At 35.9% G+C, this 18666-nt stretch overlaps 1 protein-coding gene across 1 annotated transcript in view; it reads right to left on the reverse strand.

Moving 5' to 3' along the window:
* The window catches only part of LOC110401010 (golgin subfamily B member 1-like), a 44946-nt gene that overhangs the window by 6384 nt on the left and 19896 nt on the right, over nt 1-18666 (reverse strand). The window contains exons 17-25 of the mRNA XM_021401515.1: nt 17754-17884; nt 16949-16996; nt 16139-16248; nt 15674-15842; nt 15218-15322; nt 9244-14911; nt 4076-9195; nt 3670-3821; nt 2798-2957 (exon numbers count right to left, since the gene is read on the reverse strand). Coding sequence (XP_021257190.1) covers nt 2798-2957; nt 3670-3821; nt 4076-9195; nt 9244-14911; nt 15218-15322; nt 15674-15842; nt 16139-16248; nt 16949-16996; nt 17754-17884 — 11663 coding nt within the window. The remainder of the gene's footprint in view (nt 1-2797; nt 2958-3669; nt 3822-4075; nt 9196-9243; nt 14912-15217; nt 15323-15673; nt 15843-16138; nt 16249-16948; nt 16997-17753; nt 17885-18666) is intronic.

Below are 18666 nucleotides of genomic sequence, written 5' to 3' on the forward strand. Positions count from 1 at the left end.
AAATATTATTTCAAAATAACACTTTCCTTGAACCTTTAATGATAATCTACGAAAGCAGACAACAACTGCCAGACTGGGTCTCAGCTACTGTCTTTCTAAATTTGGTATTTTGTTCCTGGCAGAAACCAACTCCAGCTGCTTCAAGAGAAGGACAATGATGCTTCCATTAGGCATCTCTTCCCCCCTTCTCCCCACAGTTAGGTTCTACTCTCATCAACAAATAATTAAGAGATTGATTTAGGCTCTTAGAGAAGAGAAGGCTCCAGGGAGACCTCATTGTGGCTTTCCAATACTTAAAGGGAGCATATAAGCAGGAGGGGGATCGATTGTTTGTGAGGGTAGATAGCGATAGGACAAGGGGGAATGGTTTTAAGTTGAGACAGGGGAGATTTAGGTTAGACGTTAGGAGGAAGTTTTTCACACAGAGGGTGGTGACGCACTGGAACAGATTGCCCAGGGAGGTTGTGGACGCCCCGTCCCTGGCGGCGTTCAAGGCCAGACTGGACGTGGCTCTGGGCAGCCTGGTCTAGTGGTTGGTGACCCTGCACTTAGCAGGGGGGTTGAGACTCGATGATCTTTCGGGTCCTTTTCAACCCAGGCCATTCTATGACTCTATGAACTTTAATGGCTCTTTAAATTTGCTAGCATCAAGTATATAAATCCTGAATGCTGTTGCCATTGACATAAATTACTAATTTCTTCTTTGATCCTGTTAAAAAACGTGTACCTGAAAACAGATTGTAGAAATCATATAGCTAAAAAATGTTCATATTGTCTGAAAGAGCACATCTCTTTACTAATTTTGCACAGCCCCTATCCTGGATTCACAAGAAGTGAGAGTAAAGATTCTCAGTTCTCACACACGCATCCTACAGAGTAGAATCACAGAATCATAGAATGAGCTAGGTTGGAAAAGACCTACAAGATCACCTAGTCCAACCATCCACCTACCACCACCAACCCCACTAAACTATGTCTCCCAGCGCTATAGCTAAACGTTTCTTGAACACCTCCAGGGACAGTGACTCAACCACCTCCCTGGGCAGCCCGTTCCAGCGCCTGACCACTCTTGCAGAAAAGTAGTATTTCCTAATGTCCAGCCTAAATCTCCCCTGGCGCAACTTGAAGCCATTCCCCCTCGTCCTGTCACTAGTTACAAGAGAGAAGAGGCCGACCCCCAGCTCACTACAACCTCCCTTCAAGTAGGGATAGAGAGTGATAAGGTCTCCCCTGAGCCTCCTCTTCTCCAGACTGAACAATCCCAGCTCCCTCAGCCGCTCCTCATAAGGCCTGTGCTCCAGACCCCTCACCAGCTTCGTCACCCTCCTCTGAACACGCTCCAAGGTACAATTAGATTAACTCTTATTTCTTCTTTAACATGAACAAATCTCAGTCTTTTCTGAATTTTCTTATTTCCTGTATCATGCTTTCACACCTTGAAAACATTTTCATCGCAATGCTTCTGTGAAGCTGAGGTGAAGTGTACTGTTAAGAATTTTGTGCCTCTTTACCTACCATTTATTCAATATCTAAAAAACTAATTCAATTAACACTGTTTTTCTTAAAGTAAGATACAAGCAAGCAATCCTGTTTGTCTATCTGTACCAGTAACACTAGCATCAGACAATTTTAAAACTGGATTTAAAAAAAAATTAAGAAGTTCATGTCTCAAAAGAAGTTATGCTACTTCTGTATTTAGTGTAATAATTACTAGCTCAGGAAGACATAGCAAACTTGATATTTTCAGCTGAGAGAAAAAGTAGTAAGTATAGCCTGTACCACGGGCTGTCTGGCAGCTAATTAAGTCTAAGAGCATGCAAGGACTCAGTAACTGATAAACACATTGTTGGCACCCTACAAATAATAGTACAGCATTCTACTTCTCTTTTGAGCATACGCCATAGGAACAAGTAGCAACACTGGTTCTGTAGTAGTGCAAACTGCAAATGACTCATGATAGGCAGAAAATTGGCTCAAGAATTATAGTCCCAAAGTTATATTCCACCTAAGGGCATAACAACTTTATCTCAGCTACTAGGTAAAATTCCACTGTGAGTTGTCTGAAAGCTCCAGCCCTCTTGACTGGATAGAATTAAGTGAGAAAGCTATAAATTGCATTACTACTCTTTTTTTTTCTTTCCAATATCGATCTCTGTATTTATCAACACCAGGTCTGTTGTTGAACCATGCTCATGATCACTCACCAAGTTTGAATTTCTTTATGTTATATTCTGGATTTAACTAATCTAGTAATCTTGTAAATCGCTGCCTTAAAGTAATTTACTAATATTAGCAACTCTGTAAGGAGAAAATACAGTTACCTTACATTTTAACCACAACAAATTGATACTCCTTATTGGCTAAGAATCAATAACCATTACTGGTTCATGACAGTTCTTCACCTTTTGTTTTACAACTATTCATTTATTTATGAAGTTTCTTTGCACGCTATTTATCCATTAAAGCGTATCACACCAGTGAGTTTTCTTTGTTATTTTATAAATGTAACAAACTTCGTTTTTCATTTAAAAGAAGTTGATCAATATCAATACACCTGACTCCATTTAAAAAGTGTTTTTAATTACTGCAACTCAATGACCTGGTGAAGATGTAGCTTGCTATTTGACTGGCCCCCAAAAAACTGAAATACAGACAATGCACTCATTAGTCTATCAGCCTTCAGTATTACATACTAGACAGTATTTAGGATACGAGATAGCATTTAGGAAGCAGGCTGCAAATTTAGTACAATAAATCAACTGAAGTAGGTTGATGCCTCCTGCTATGTTTTGTTTACCTTGACTGGGTAAATGTTGTCAGTGGAGATTGATTTCTTAACAATTATGTCTTCTTGCAGCTTCTGCAGTTCTGCAATCTGCTGGTCTTTCTCAGCAACTGTCATTTGATATTGATTTCGCAGTGCTTGGGACTCGGAGAGGAGGAGGTTCTTTTCCATTCTGAATGTGAAAGAACAAACTAGCCATTAAATGATAACATACTATACAGAAGCCAGTGAAAAGAATAAGGCTGTACACATTGTTATTTCTGAAATAAATATGGCAGTTTTTAAACACTTACATGCAAATGCAGAATATTTTATGAACATTCTCATACATATTTCAATTTGAAGATATCTGTTTAAAGTGGCATTTACAGAATTAGACCCAAGGTGTCACATTATTCATTTATCATAGGTAATAGAAGGTGTGAACAATGTAGAAGTGGACACCTAAATTTACAAAAATATTACTCAAATGTGAAATGAAGATCATTTTCAACATGTAGTTGAGTTAAATCTGCAATATTTCAGGCATCTACTTAAAAACAAATGAAAAAAATATTGGGAAAAAACATTCGGGTTTATCAGTGGTAACTTTTACTGAGAAGACAGCATGATATCATCAAGCATAGAAATGAGATCCTTTAACTTTAGTTCCACATATTGAAGTCACCAGCTGGAAAGAAGCCATTTGTTCAAGACTGTTTGAAATTTTACATAAACAAAGAGATAATTAAGTAAAGATTGTGGAAGTTGACTATGCACATTATGGAAATATTCTTTTGATAAGCTATACATCATTTTCTATATCAGTTATATGTCAGGTTGAAGTCAGTGAAGAATTTTAAGCAAAAGGCTTATGCACTACTTGTTAATTTAAACATTTATACCTCAATCCAGCAAGTTCACTCTGGTACGATGCAATCTCTCTCTCAGTTTCTGCTTGGAAGGCTTTTGTCTGATGCAGTGCCTTCTCCAAATCATCAACCTTGGCCTTCAGTTTTGATATTTCAACAGTTGCAAGGCTGGCTCCTTCTTTAGCCTACATTTAATAAATATGATTAGTGAACTGGAAGGAAAACCTATATAACTGAAGTTTTATTAGTGCCAGAATTCTAGTACAGAATTCTTTTGCTTTGCTTTTCCCATTTGCTCCTGTTTAACAGGAAATTTTCTAAACTCTCAAGATTCTATGCATCTTATTTAGTCATACTGTGTTTTCTTAGCACTCACATAATTTGCAAAGCCATGCATTCTCTGCATTAAAAGAAAAAAAAATAGCTAGTTAAAACTTACCGATCTTTCCCTATTGATCTGAGGCACATCCAAATTACTTTTAAAAGAATTAATATCATTGATGCTGCTGCAAGCAATGGGAAATGAAGCTGTGCCCCCCTGTTTAGTTTCAGAAGCTACCTTCTGTTTGCTGAGTTCCTGCAGCAATTTGTCTCGGTCATCCTGAAGACTGGCCATAGCCTTGGAAAATGCTTCTATCTGTTGAACATAATTTCCACATTCAGCTGAGAGCCTGCTAATCTCCAGCTCACGGGTGACAAATGTCCTACAGAGATTTTCAATTTCATCAGCAATCTGGTCAAGTGTACCCGTATTTGCAGGATCAAAAAGCACCTTTTTCAGAAGACCATTTTCCTGGAGTATACTGACAAGATGGGATTTAAAGCCACCCAATTCAGCTTCCAGTTCAATTCCTTTCTTTTTTTCAGACCTGAGTTCTGATGCGTATTTGCTCTGAAGTGTCTTTAAGTCCTCTATTATCCTATCTCTATCATTTTGCAGAGCAGTCATTGCTTTGCCAAAGGCCTCATTCTGGGATCTCAGCTCTCTATTCTGAGATTGAACTTCTACTATCATCTCTGTAAAAGCCTCGGGCTCATATCTGTGCTCAAGCGTCAGAAACGTCTTACTGTACTCCCCATCTGCATCTTTAGTATTTCTGCCTAGTGATTTTTGGACTTCTTCAATCCTCTTCTGAAGTTTTTCTCCATACAGTCCATTGGATACAGATTTTTTTTTCTGAACGCTACCACTACTTAACAGTTTCTCTCCAGATTCAGAAACAAGTTTCTCTTTGTTTAATGATGCAATTAAAGATTCTAAATCATTTACTTTAGATATTAATTTTTTCTTTTCATGTTCCAAAGATACAACAGTATCCATTTGCAGTTGACTGGACAACTGCACCTCTTTTATTTGTTTCTGAAGATCATGTTTTTCTTGTTCAAGGCCTTTAATAAAATCTAACTTCTGCTTAAGTAAGTCTTTTAATTGATGATCTTTCAGAGATAAAACTTGGTTAAGATCTTCCCTATACTTTATTAGCTGTGCATTTAGCATTGCATTTTCAGAATGAAGATCATCTATCTGATTAAGTAGTATCCTTAATTCTTGTTTCAAAGCATTACTCTCACTTGCATTGCCAACTATAAGATTGTCCCGTTGATTTACGACGTTTTGGTGAAGATGCTCCAACTCTTTGTATTTAGAAAAAAGGTCGTCACGATCATTCTGAAGAGATGACATTGATTTTTTAAAAGCATCTAGTTCATTGGCAATTGCAGCCTTATCTTGACCTGCCTTATCTGCTTTCATCTGGAGATTTTTCAGTTCATTTTCCATCTTCTGACGGGACTCCTCAGACTGCTGTCTCTCTCTCTGCAGCGACTGGAACTGACGCTCATATTCTTTGATTTGTTCTCTATGTTGAGACTGTACCTGAATCAGATAGTCAGAAATTTCATCACTTTTTGAAGAAATAAGTAAGGAAATTTCTTTATCTTTATTATTCAGCATGATTCTCATTTGCTCAGAAATGGTAATCTGCTTTTCCAACTCAGCATGAATTTTTTCCTTTTCAGCAATAAGTTTTTGCAGTTCTTGTTCTTGTCTTGTAAAATTACTTTCCAGTACTTTTATCTCTCTTCCTGAGCTTTTACTATTCTCTATGAGATGATTAAGAGAATTATTTTCTTTAAGGAGTGCTTGAAAGGCTTCTTCTTTTGACTGAAGAGCATTTTCCAATTCTTGCTGCCTATTAAAAAAATAAACATTTTCTTCCTTTATTCTGCGGAGCTCTTCATGCCATGGTGTATCAGCAGATTTTTGCCTTAAATACAGTTCATTCTTTGTTTCCTCTCCCACAGAATATTTGATATTCAGTTCTTGAATCTGAGTCATTTTGTCCCTCAATTCATCTTGTAGGGACATTATTCTTTTATTACTGTCTTCTATTTGTATTTCTTTACTCTGGATAGCCTCTTTGAACTGTGTTTCCCAGGTTTTCATTTCAGTGATTACCCTGTCCCGGTCATTTTGGAGCGAGGACATACACTTTGCAAAAGCAGCTAAGCGTGCCAAAGCTGCATTCAAATCTGCCTGAAGCTTCTTGTTTTCAGAATCCTTAAAGCTAACCTCTTCTTGCAATCCCTGAATCTCACTAATTGCCCTATCTTTTTCTCTCTGAAGGGCACTGTGTCGTTCCTCCAGGTTCAAAAATTCTCGTTTGTGAACCAGTTTTAATTGTTGAAGATTTAGTTCCAATTCTGCCACATATTCTCTGTTTTGGATTTGTAGTTCATCTTCTTTCTTCTTAAGTTCTTTTTTCCAATTAAGATTCTCAGCTGTAAGCCTGTCTACTTCTTTCCTTGATTGATCCAACAAGCTCACCTGTGAAGACAGCTTTTCATTGAGATGGGATATTTCTTCATTCGATTTGGTAAGCTTTTCTGACATATTACTTAAATCCTTTTCAAACTTTTCATTTTTTGACTGTGACAGTTTCACAGACCTTTCCAAATCCAGGATCAGCTCCTGGAATTTTATAGAATCCTTTTGCAAATGGTTGATCTCCTGCTGTTTCTCTTTCAAGAGTTCTTGTAATTCTTTTGTTCTGTTTTTATTTCCACTATTATCTCTCTGTGCGCATTTCACCTTCTCCTCAAACGCTTTTACTAGTTTTAACTGTTGTTCTTCTTTTTCTCTAATCACATTACACTTCTCCGCCTTTAATTCTTCCAGCTGCTGTAACAGCACGTTATTCTGCACTTGTGCTGATTTCATTGTATCAGTAAGATGATCAACTTCTTTAATATGATTAAGCAATTCTGTCTCAAGGAACTCCCTCTCATTCTTTACTTTATAAGAACTTTCTTGTGCATTTTCTAATTCCTCCTGTAAGAGACATTTATCGTCTTCTAAAATCTTAACTTTTTCATTTAGACTAACAATTTCTCGTGCAAGATTTTTACACTCCATGTCCAGCTTTGTGATACAATGACTTTTATGGTCCAAAGACTTTTCAGTTTCTTTCACTTTTTCTGAAATTAATTTTCTTTCTTGTTCCTTTTCAGAGAGTTTCTCTCTCAACACATTAATTTCCTTTAACAATGATTCATTCTCATATAATGCATCACTGATTTTAGATTGCATAGCATTTTGGTACACTTCCATTTGAACTTGAAGGTCTCCCAAAGCTGCTTTAGTTACAGTGATATTATTCTGAAGGATGTCATTTTCATCCTGAATTTTCTCTAAAGCCTGCTTTAAATTTTCGGAAGTTTGTTTCAGCTGTTCATTTTCCTCCATTAGCTGATGATTCTGTTGAGTGAGTTCATGAAGACGAACCTGGTGTTCTTCCATTCTTGCCTCTTGTTCGCATATCTGCCTTTTTGCTTTACTTTGTAATTCTTCAACTTCTAATTTCTTGGATTCACTGAGTTGTTTCAGCTGATCCTTAATAACTTCATTTTCATCAGTGAGTTTTTGAACGTGCTTCTCAAGAGTCTCCTTCTCAGATTCCCCTTCCCTGAGTCTCTGAATAGCCTCTTGTTTCTCTTTTCTAGTGACATCAATAACTTGCCTCATATCTGCTATTTTAGTACTGATATTCTCATAAGCCTGAAGGAGGGATTCATACTCTTGCTTTAATTCACTGTGTTTAGCCTTCCAACCTGTCAATTCAACTGTCTGAGAATCTTTTAAGGTATTTAGCTGTAAAGAAAAGGCCTCTTTTTCCTGAACTATAGTCTCCATCGTAGATTTAAGACTTTCACATGCAGCAGTGAGGTTTTCATTTTCAGTCAACAGCCTAGCATTTTCAGAAACAAGGCTCTCCTCTTCACACAATGGAGAAACAGCATTTGAACTTTGCTTTTCTCTTCCAAGCTCTAACAAGTGTTCAAGCGTACCCATCTTGTTCACCAGTTCCTCTCTTTCCAATAACAGCTTATCAATCTGGTCTTTTAGACATTTATTTTCTCTCAGAGCTTCTTTTCGCGATATTAAAGCCGCTTGTAATTTTCTTTGAAGGTGGTCTTTGGACTTCTCCTCTGCTATAGCCCTTCGTTCCTGTGGTTTAGAATCACTTACATTATGGGTTTCAGAAGGTGGTTCTGGAACTACTTCCATTTCTTTCTGGGTTTTATAGTCTGCTGCTTCTTTCAGATTAGTTTTCCCAGAGTAACCAGTCTTGGACAGTTGAGAAGAGGCACCTTTACTTTCTAATTTTCCTTGAAGCAAACTACCTTCTGAACAAAACTCCACCAGTTCTTTTTCAGTATCATTTTCTTCTTTAAACTCTTTGCATGAAACTACAGGAGTACGTATCTCAGCCTTCTCACGTAGCAAACGAAGTTCTGTCAGAAGCTTCTTGTTTTCTTCACTGACATGCTTTACCTCCCTTTTCATATTGATTAGTTCCAAACTGGACTTCTCTAAATGATGAACAAGCTCCTCTTTTTCACTCTTCATTTCTTCGAATGCTGCTTTGTAATGGTGGAGTTCTTCCTGGCCCTCCTTTAGAGCTTCTTCTAACAATTCCTTTTCAAGACCAAGTTTTTCCTTAAAATCTTTAAGTGAAGAACGCAATGCTTCTATTTCCTCATTCTTTTCTGCAATTTCCTTATTAGCTTCCTTTCTCAGTTTCTGCAGCTTCTCCTGGCTCATCCTGTAATCCTCTTCATTTTTTTTAACAAGTGTTTCTTTTTCATTATTTACACATTCCAGCACCATCTTCATGTCTACACTTTCAGCCAAGAATGTTTTCAGCTTTTTCTGTAGCTGCTTTATATCCTCCAGAAGGCTATCCTTACACTGTTCCTGGTACTGCTCCTGCTGTCTCATGGAGTTTAAGTCTACTGCATCTTCTCCACCGCCACCAAATTCAACTAATATTTTTCTCAACTCTTCCTTTAACATTTCTGTTTCCTCCTGAAGCTTTGCATAATTATTTCTTAGTTCTTCTGATTCAGTATCTTTACTTGTCACCAAAGTGACTAGGTTTTCTGACTCTTTAAAGGATGCAGCCTGAACCTTGTTTATTGATTTGTTGGATTCCAAATTCTTTAGGTCACTTTCTTCTTCTCTCTCTGCCTTAGGAGAAACAAGGTCTTTGCCAAGATGTTTTTCTAATTGATTAAAGTCAAATTCTTTACATTTTCTTTGAAGATCTTCCCAGAGTGCTTTATGCTCTTGTTTGAAATGCTTCAAGTGTTTTTGTTCATTAATATCTGCTGAAAGCTTAGTGCACTCTGCCCCCTCTTTCTGAGATTTTCTTGTATCTTCTTCCCTGACCAAAAGTTCCCTTTGTAGGCCTTCTTTTTCTTTTTTTAACTGGATTAAATTAATTTCATTGTTGGAGCCCAAACACTTTCTCTTGTTCCTGGCACTGGGCTCTTCAGAACCGGAATTTTTCAACAATTCTTCCTTCTTAACTTCAGACTGAATCATTTCAAGAGCTGCTAAGAGCTGAGAACGTTCCTCTTCATACGCACTTACTTTTTCATCAAGCATAGATTGCATATGAGCAAGCATGTGATCCTTTTCCTCTAAAGATTTTAGGTTCTGCTCAGAGATAATTTGTTTTTCAGCAATTACATCATTTAGTTCTGCAATATTGGCCTGAAGCTCCTCTAAACGAGAGCCTTTTGCAGACAATATATCATTCAGGTCACTTATTTTGTCATCCTTTTCTAAAAGTTCTTGCTTCAAAGTTCCAAGATAGGTCTCGAAATCTTTATTTTGATCTTCAACTAGTTTCAGCTTGTCTGTTAACTCCTTAACTTTCTTCAACAGCTCCTCTCTTTTATCTCTCTCTTTTTCTATTTCTTCCTGCCCGCTCTTTTCTAGTTTTCCAACTTTTTGCATTAGATCTCTTCTTATTATCAGTGCTGCTTGAAGTTTCTTTTTCAGATTCTCTTTTTCCTTGCCAAGTTTCTCAAGATTAAGATACATCTCCTCTTTTTCTTTCATTAAATCTTTAAAAGCAGCTTCTCTGTTGCTTAATACAACCTGACTACATTCCAGTTCCTTCTTACAGTCCTCAAGTTCCTGCAACACTCTATTTAGTTCTCCTACAGAATGATTATGAACAGCTTCAAGATCCTGCAGTTTGCTACTTAACGTATTCCTCTCTTCAGAAAAATTCAGCATTTCACTGGACAATGATTCCATGATTTGGGTAACAGAACAGTCCTTTTCTTTCATTTGCTGGCTTAGACCAGAAATTAAATCCTTTTGCTGATTTACCTGTGAAGTCAAGTCTTCTATGAGTTGATCTTTTCTTCCCAGTTCTTCAAGGAGACTTGCTACTTTTTTACCTTCAACATGCAGTTTTTCTTGACTTGCTCTTTCTATTTCTTCTGATTTGTTTATCTTGTCCTGAAGAAATTCAACCTGTTTATTCTTTTCTTGCAAGAGAGGCTGTTGTTTACATAAAGTTTCCTTGACAGCAATCATTTCTTGTGACAGGTGTTCAATTTCAGATTCATAGGTACCCTTCATTTTTTCAATATCATTCTGTAGCAACTCCTTCTCTTTCTCAAGTGATTGCATACTTTTTAATTCATCTTTTATAATATCTATTTCTTTCTGTTTTTCTAATAGAGTCAGCTGCATTTTTTCTCTTTCTACTTCTTTGCTCAAAATAGCGGTTATCAGAGCAGAAAATTTTTCCAATTGTATTTTACCATCAGTTAGCTGCAGTTGGGAGTCTGAAGTCTGTGCATTCTTTTCTTTACATAAAAGCCTACTATTAAGTAATGGAGATAAGCTTTGAGTTATTTCCTTTTTGGTAAGATCCAGTTCCTCCTGTAAAGACTGGATTTTGCTATCCTTGGATTTCATTTCACTTTCTGAACATTTCAATTGCTCAGTAAGATTTTTAATTTGTAAAGCTGCCCTATCAAGTTCCGTCACCCATTTGTTTTCTGACTCAAGCAGACTTTGCTCTAGATTTTCAAATTTAAGTTCTAATTTAGAAAGTTCTTCACCTTTCACACTAACCTGCATCTGTAACTTCTCTTTTTCAGTCTTCATCTGCAGTTGGACAGCATCTATCTGCATTCTTGAGTAATTCTCACTGGCTTCTAGTTTTCCATTGATTTCTTGGAGCTCTTCCAATTTCTTTTGCAAATGATTTTGCGATGCAATAAGTTGTGTGTTTTCAGTTGTGAGTTTAGCAGCATCTTCTTCTAACATATTTTTTTCTTTCTCTAAAGCCTCTACTTGGTGTTGCAGACTACCTATTAAAAGTGCATTATCGTGGTTGTCTTGGGATGATTTGGAATTTACATTATTCAACTCCAACTTTAGACATGCTATATTATCTGCCTGTTCAGTGCAAGTCACACGCAGAGACTCCACAACCAATTCTTTTTGCTGCAAATCTTGTTTCCATGTACTTATTTGGTCTAGTGCTTTACGGTGTTCACTTTTTACAGTCTCAAGCTCAACCATCAAAGAATCAATTTTCTTCTGATTAATATTACAGCCTTCATTCTTTTCCTGAAATTCCTTACTAAGGTTTTTCAAAGCTGCACCACTTTTCTCTAATTCTTCCCTGAGAATCTCAATCTCATTAGAAAGAATGCTCGTGTTTTTATTTGCCAACTGTAGACTGATATCCTTCTCCTTGACAGAATTAAGCAGTTCAGCAATAACTTCTTCTTTTTTATTCAGAGCTGCATTAAACTCAGTTCTTAGTTCATACTGTGCTTCAATTTTTCCCTGAAGAGACAAAAAGGCATTTTCTTTCTCTTGGACTAGTTCTTTAGATTTTTGTAGTTCTTGTGTTAGCTCATGTACTTGACTTTGGAGTTTAGAGATTAAATTTATCTTCTCTTCATCATCCTGTGCTTTCTCCTTCAGAGTTTTGAGAAGAGTTTTATTTTCTATAAGGGAGGATTCACTTTCTGATAAGGACTGGTCCTTCTCTATTATTACATTCTTCTGATGTTGTACTTCTTTTTGTAAATTCACTTTTACTTCTTCCAGCTCCACTACCTGTTTCTTTAAGACAACACATTCATTCTCCTTTTCTTGAAGTTGCATCTTTAAATTCTCACTGAATAATGAAATATCATTAACAGTTAAATCCTTCTCTGAAACAAGTACTTTTAATTCTTCTGCTTCTGAAGATAAAAGCTCTAACTGTTTCTGCTGCAAAACGGATGATTCCTGCACATCAGAAAGGCATGCTTTTAAACTGATATATTCATCTATCTTTTGTTTTAAACATTCATCCTTCTGTGTAATTGAATCATTCAACTGTGCTGCTTTTTCTGTCATATTTTTAAGTTGATACTGAAGGTCAGAAATAACCTCCATATTCTCAGACAGTTGAACCCTAAGTATATCGGACTCTTCAGATTTATCTTTTAGTAACTTTAATTCTTGGGCTTGCCTCTTACATTCATTTTCTTTTTCCTGCACTGTCTGTCTAAGCTGGCTGGTTTCAAAACCTAGGGTTTGTATTTGGTTTTGCAGATCTGAAATGACTTGCAAATATTGCCCTTCTCCTGCCATTTTACTGTCTTTCATTTGTTGTAGCAAAACATCCTTCTCAGAAATAAAAGTTTCTTTTTCTTCCATGAGAGTTTTTAGGTTTTCTTTTTCAATCACTAGGCCATCAATCTGGTCCTTCAGAGCTAAAATATTATGATTCTGTTGGGACAAGTGTGAAGTTAGAGCAGCTACTTCTTCTGATTTTTTCATTATCACTGCATTAAGGTTTTCAATGTCTACTTTCAATTTTTCATTTTCTAGAGCTGCTGTGTGTGCTTGTTGCCTTGCAGAAGTAATATCAGACTGTTGCTGTACCAACTGCGACTGAAGAATTTCAAATTCATGTGACTTCTTGCTCAATAAGTTTGAAAGGTCCTCCTTTTTATGCTTAAGCTCAGTCACTTCTTTGCTTAATAGCTGTAGCTGATTATTTAACACTGTACTTTCTTCAGTTTTGTCAGAAACTTGCTTACGAAAATTTTCAAGTTCTGAACCCTGCCTTTTTAGAGTCAGGTCTCTTTCCCCTACCCACTGAGATAACTTTATTTTGTCTTCTTTAAGATTTTTAATTTCTTCCTGCAACTCTACAATATAAGATTTACTGTCTTCCACTTCCTTACGTAATGAATCACACTGAAGGATTTTTTCTTCTAGACACTTGCTCTTAGCTTCAAAATCCAAAGTTAACTTTTGAACTTCCTCTTGCAGCAGTAAATTATTTTCCTTACTCTGGCTGAGTTCTTGCATTAGGGTACTACATTCAGATACCTTACTATTTAACATCTCTTCTTTCTTTGTTTCTTTGTCTGTAGCATCCTTCAGTTGAATGAGAACTGATTGCATTTGTTCATGCAACTGTTGTGCCTGTTCCTTGCTTTCAAACAACTGACCAGCTAACACATTACATTCCTTTGTTTTATTCTGCAGCTGTTCTGCAACTGAATTTTCTTTTTGCTTTGCAGCTATTGAGAGTTGTTCAATTTCTTTTGCTAGAGTGTTTTTTTCACAATTTAGTACTGAAAGAGTTTTTTGGTACTCAGCATCACTAATAGATAACTTGCTTTCTATTTCTGCCACAGCCTGGATTTTCTTTAACAATTCGCACTCCTTTACATCCAGAAGTTTGGACAAATTTTCATTTTCACTGATTAACTGTAGCTTCTCTTCTTTCACTAAATCTATACTTTTTTTCAGATGCTCATTTGCTTTGATTTGCTCTGCCAGTTTTGTTTCTTTCTCCTCAAGATCTGCCCACAATTGCTTATTAGCTGAAGCTTTCTCCTGTGTCTCTATTTCCATCTTGTTAATTTGTTTCTGTATTTCACTTAATTGATTATTAAGCTCTTCGCAACGTGTTTCTTTGGCTTTAATATCTTCAGTTAATTTAAGTTTAGTCTCTTCATTTTGTTGCTCCAAAAACCCTACCTTCGTATCTAATGAACTAATGATCTCTTGTTTCTCCTGTAATTCTTTTTTAATTGATTCCTGGTGTTCAGCATGATCTGTAAGATTCCTAGATAACTGAGCCAACTCTTCATCTTTCTTAGCATCTTCCAAAACTAGTTTGTTGTATGAATCTTTAATAGATTTTAATTCATTTTCAAGAGTCCGTTCTTTATTTTCCTTCTCTTTAAGCAAACTGTTCCATTTTTCTTTTAGAGTGTTATTTTCCTCAATCTGAGATTTCAAGTATTCAGCTTCTTTTTTTTGTTTATTCTCAGTTTCTTGTAGCTTTTCAGACGATTTGCTAATTTGTTCTTTCAGCAAAGTAATTTGTGACTCACACTCCATAAGATTGTTGTGGTATGCAACATGATTGGCCTTGATTTCAGAACGGAGATCCTTAATTGTAATGCTGTACTCACTGATTTGTCTTAACAGTTCCTCGTTTTCTTTGGTTTTAGCTTCATTCTCAACTCTAATTCTTTCCAGTTCTAGTCTCATTGTATTACTCTGCTCAGAAAGGACAGATATTTTCACGCTTGCATCTCTTACATCGGCTGTTTGTACTTCTTTCAGCAAATCGGCCTCCCTTTCAGCCTTTGATAAAGCCTCTTCTATCCCCCGTATTTCTTCATTTTTGCATTGCACTTGATGCTTCAGGATTATAACTTGTTCTGAATATTCTGTCATATTCAAAGACAAGGCAGATAACTCCCTCTCTTTTTCTGCCAGTGCTTCTTTAAGATGATCAATTTCTCTTTCACGTTTCTGGAGATCTTGAATAAGTTGAGATCTTTCCTCTAAATGGCTTGTATTCAATTTGTCAAGCTCTTCATTTGTCTGGTCGAGATCCAGCTGCATTGATTCTACCATGCCATCTTGTTTCAAAGTCTAAACATCAAGAAAATAATGTTACAAGAATAATTCAAGTGTACATTAGAAGGAAAATGGAAGATACACCCCTTATTTAAATCTAGTATTTAAGCTAATCCATCTCTTACAATTGATCCTCGAACTAATGACCTACCCAACAGTACAGTCACAAGATAATAATGTTAAATTTTAGATTGTTTTAGCATACAGAAAGGTCAGTATATGAAATCTGCAGTGTAACTAATGCTGAGGTTTTCTTTGCTGACATTTAAATGAACCATATCAAAATAAAAGAACGTTCTGTATTTTCATTTTATGAGTTACCTTTTCCTTCAGCGTAGCAACTTTTTCTGTTAGATCACTGATGACTTTTTTCTGCTCAGCATTCTCCACTTCATACACACTGCATTTCTTTAAGACTTCCTTCAGCTTAGTATTAAAAATAAAAAAATTATATCATAGAAACATATTTAAAATGTCATGTTAGAGCTAAAATATGAAACTTACCTAAGAGTGGAATTTATACACTGAAATTAACAAAGATGACATTTCAATCAAAAAACACCACCAGTGCTTTGCATGAATGTATTGGTGTGTCTAAGTAATCGTTACACCCAACTTTTAAGCAAAATAATTACACGATGTGAACAAAGCTGTAATGAAACAAAAGAGCCAAATCCTTTGGCTACGAAAACAGCAAATTTGCTTCTGGAGAACAAATCAAAAGTTAAAGACAATGTTCACCAGTTCTAATAAATTAAATACTATTTAGTAACTTACTTTTTGTTCACTATGCACAAGCTTCTCTCCCAGCTCTTTGTTCAACAGATCCCTCTCTTGAAGCAGTTTTCTCAAAGTTTCAATTTGTTCTAGTTTTTCTGTTAAGCTTAGCAGTTTCTCTTCTTTTTCTCCAAGTGAAGTTTCAAGGAAGCTATTTCTGTCACTCAATCTAAAAAGAAAACACATACACAGACCTTTGATAACCAAATTCCATTTTGAAAACAAAGCTTACTTTAGGCTTCCTATGTTTATTAGGCCCCAAACTATGCTCCTAAGAGAATAATCATTTCTACAATTTCCATTTAAACTTCCAAGTCCAAAAACATCTCGAATGCAATCAGAAGCAATAATCAAGTAAAAAAAATTTACATGTTTTAACAGATTACACTTCTGGTCCACTGGAAGTTTAAGTTTAAAGCAAAGAAAGCAAATCGTCTGTGGAGTTACAAGGAATCTTTATTTTACCCTTTTAGCTGCTCATTCAAGCCAGAGATCAGAATTTGATGCTTTTCAGCATCTCGACTCTGTTGGTTGCGTAACTGCGTGAGTTGAGTTTGCAAACGTTCATTTTCATTCTGCAACAAAAAGTTAATCAAGAGGATTACTGCACACAAGCATCTAGAACAGCATAAGAGAACTAGAGTTCCAAAAGTCTGACTCATTACAGGATTTAACATCCTACATAGTAAGAGACTGTTAGCGTATTAGCACTCATCAGTTCAAAATACAACATTAATATCACAAGTTCAGACAGATGCAACCCACCTTTCAGAAATATTTCCTTCAGTGATGTTATAATAGAATGAATTCAAGGATCATTGCTCTATACCCAAAGCAACACACACACACACACACACACACACACAGTGTTAAGGCACCTTATTTAATTCAATAGGAGGAGCTACTGCTTTGAAAACACACTTTCCTCATTGATTTGAGGATACTACTAAACTGGCAACTTTTTGGCACTTTTTTCAACTTGAAGGAATGCAAAGAAATCTGTAGGAGACTAGACTAGCATACAGGGAATTGTGGAGAAAAGAAAAAAGCAAGCTTCATTCAGCCTTTTTTTTTTTTTTAAATTAACAGTACAAATGCCCTACTCTAGTCAGATTCACTGCACTCACTCAAAAATAAAACCATGAAAAAAATCTAATAGCAACCAAAAAGCAAAAGCAGAACACATATTCAGAACCAACATCAAAAAGGACAAACATGGCAAACTTGTCACCTCTAATGAAAATAAGCTAGCATTCTGGAGGAGGCAGAACACACCTGTACCGCCCTCAATAGCTGCCCTTCTTCCTTTACATCAAACGTTACCTGTATCAAAAGGTTTTGTTAAAAGATTCTCAGATATTAGTAAAAGGTTGTCTTGTATCTTAAAATAATTATACTTAAATAAATAAATAGGTGCAACTTAGCAGGTGAAGAATAAGAGCAATGCATCAGGCTCGAGGAGTGTTAGAAAGAGATCAGTTGCGTCATTTTGTGGAAACTAGGTTTAGAAAGTATCAAGGATAGTAACTTACCAGTCAGGCAATACTATAAAAGTATTTTTAAAACTCTCAAGTATTTATGTTACTATTCCTTCTGGTGCATTCACTGATCACAGTATACATTACAATATCTGTTATACACTTACACTAAGCATATATTATATGTGGTATGTGAGATATAATTTTGAATTGAAGTATGTGAGAGAGACTTATCCTAGTAGTAAAAAAAAAAAATAATAATTTAGCTCTTGATCTTCTGATAAAGGCATCCTACAGAGATTGACAGAAATCATTTTGGCCTTTACCATGTTTCTGCAATAATTAATGAAGCTTACTTCCAAACAAGTTTCTTTACATGCTTACTTCTACTTTTGCTGAATAGAAGTGACAGGTTTAAACTTCAGAGCATAATATAGCATGTGTAGACTCTTAGCCAACAGAAACTATAGAATAGGCTTTAGGTATTTTTGCTAGCTGCAAATTCACACTTTTGTGTTACTGTAGGCTATAGTTGTAATATGAAGAGAGAACTAAATGATTCTCTTCACAATAGCAGCATTTAGAGAAGTACAAAAGCCCACCTGAAGAGCTTCCATTCTACCTTGAAGCTGCAATCTATCTTCCAAATTCTGACAACGTTCTTCTAGAAACAGAATTTGCTCCTGCAGTTGATTTCTTTCCAATTCCAACTCTTCAACTACACTCCGTAAGCCTATTTAAGTCAAAGAGGAAAAATTATTTCAAGAAAGATCTATTAAAAAATCCTTAAGACTAGAAATGAATTTCATCTCTATATTCACAATTTTCACCACTGCTGGGCACAATTAAATCTCAACCACTTCCAGTGGAAATGCTTGAGGCCATGCACATGCAAATATCAAATGATAAACATAGCCTTAACTTTTCAAAAACTAAAATCTATGTGCATAACTTAGTATCTCATAGAGAACCGGGTAGAAATATTCTAATCAATATTGCATCCCAATTAATAATATGGCTGATGTTACTTTAATCATGAGTTAATACACTTACAAGATCAGATCTTAAGCTATAGTAACAAAGTAAACTGGTCTATATCAAAATTTGCAAGTTATTTACCAATAACACATACTAGCAGCTTTTACCACAGACATAAAAGCATCTACACTAAAAAACAGCTATTTGATTTTTAAAACAAAACACACAGCAGTGCAATACAATTCTGTTTTCCAAACAAAAAAGTTACATGGATTGGAAACACATCCACAGGAAAAAGACTCATAACTTAAAAACCGCATGACCTTGCCACACAGGGTATTTCACAGGCACCAAGGCTCAAACAATTCCAGTGTTTAATAATATTTATATTCTACTTCTGAACCAAAACTAGGCAGTTCATCCAGCACGCACATGCTTAAAATGAAATGGAAGAAAATGCAAGCCAAAAAAATTCAACAAAGAATAGAATACACCACAAATGGGCTGTTAGTTGAATTTTGAAAACAAAAATAGACA

The sequence above is a fragment of the Numida meleagris genome, chromosome 6 (assembly GCF_002078875.1).
Source record: "Numida meleagris isolate 19003 breed g44 Domestic line chromosome 6, NumMel1.0, whole genome shotgun sequence".
Lineage (NCBI taxonomy): Eukaryota > Metazoa > Chordata > Aves > Galliformes > Numididae > Numida > Numida meleagris.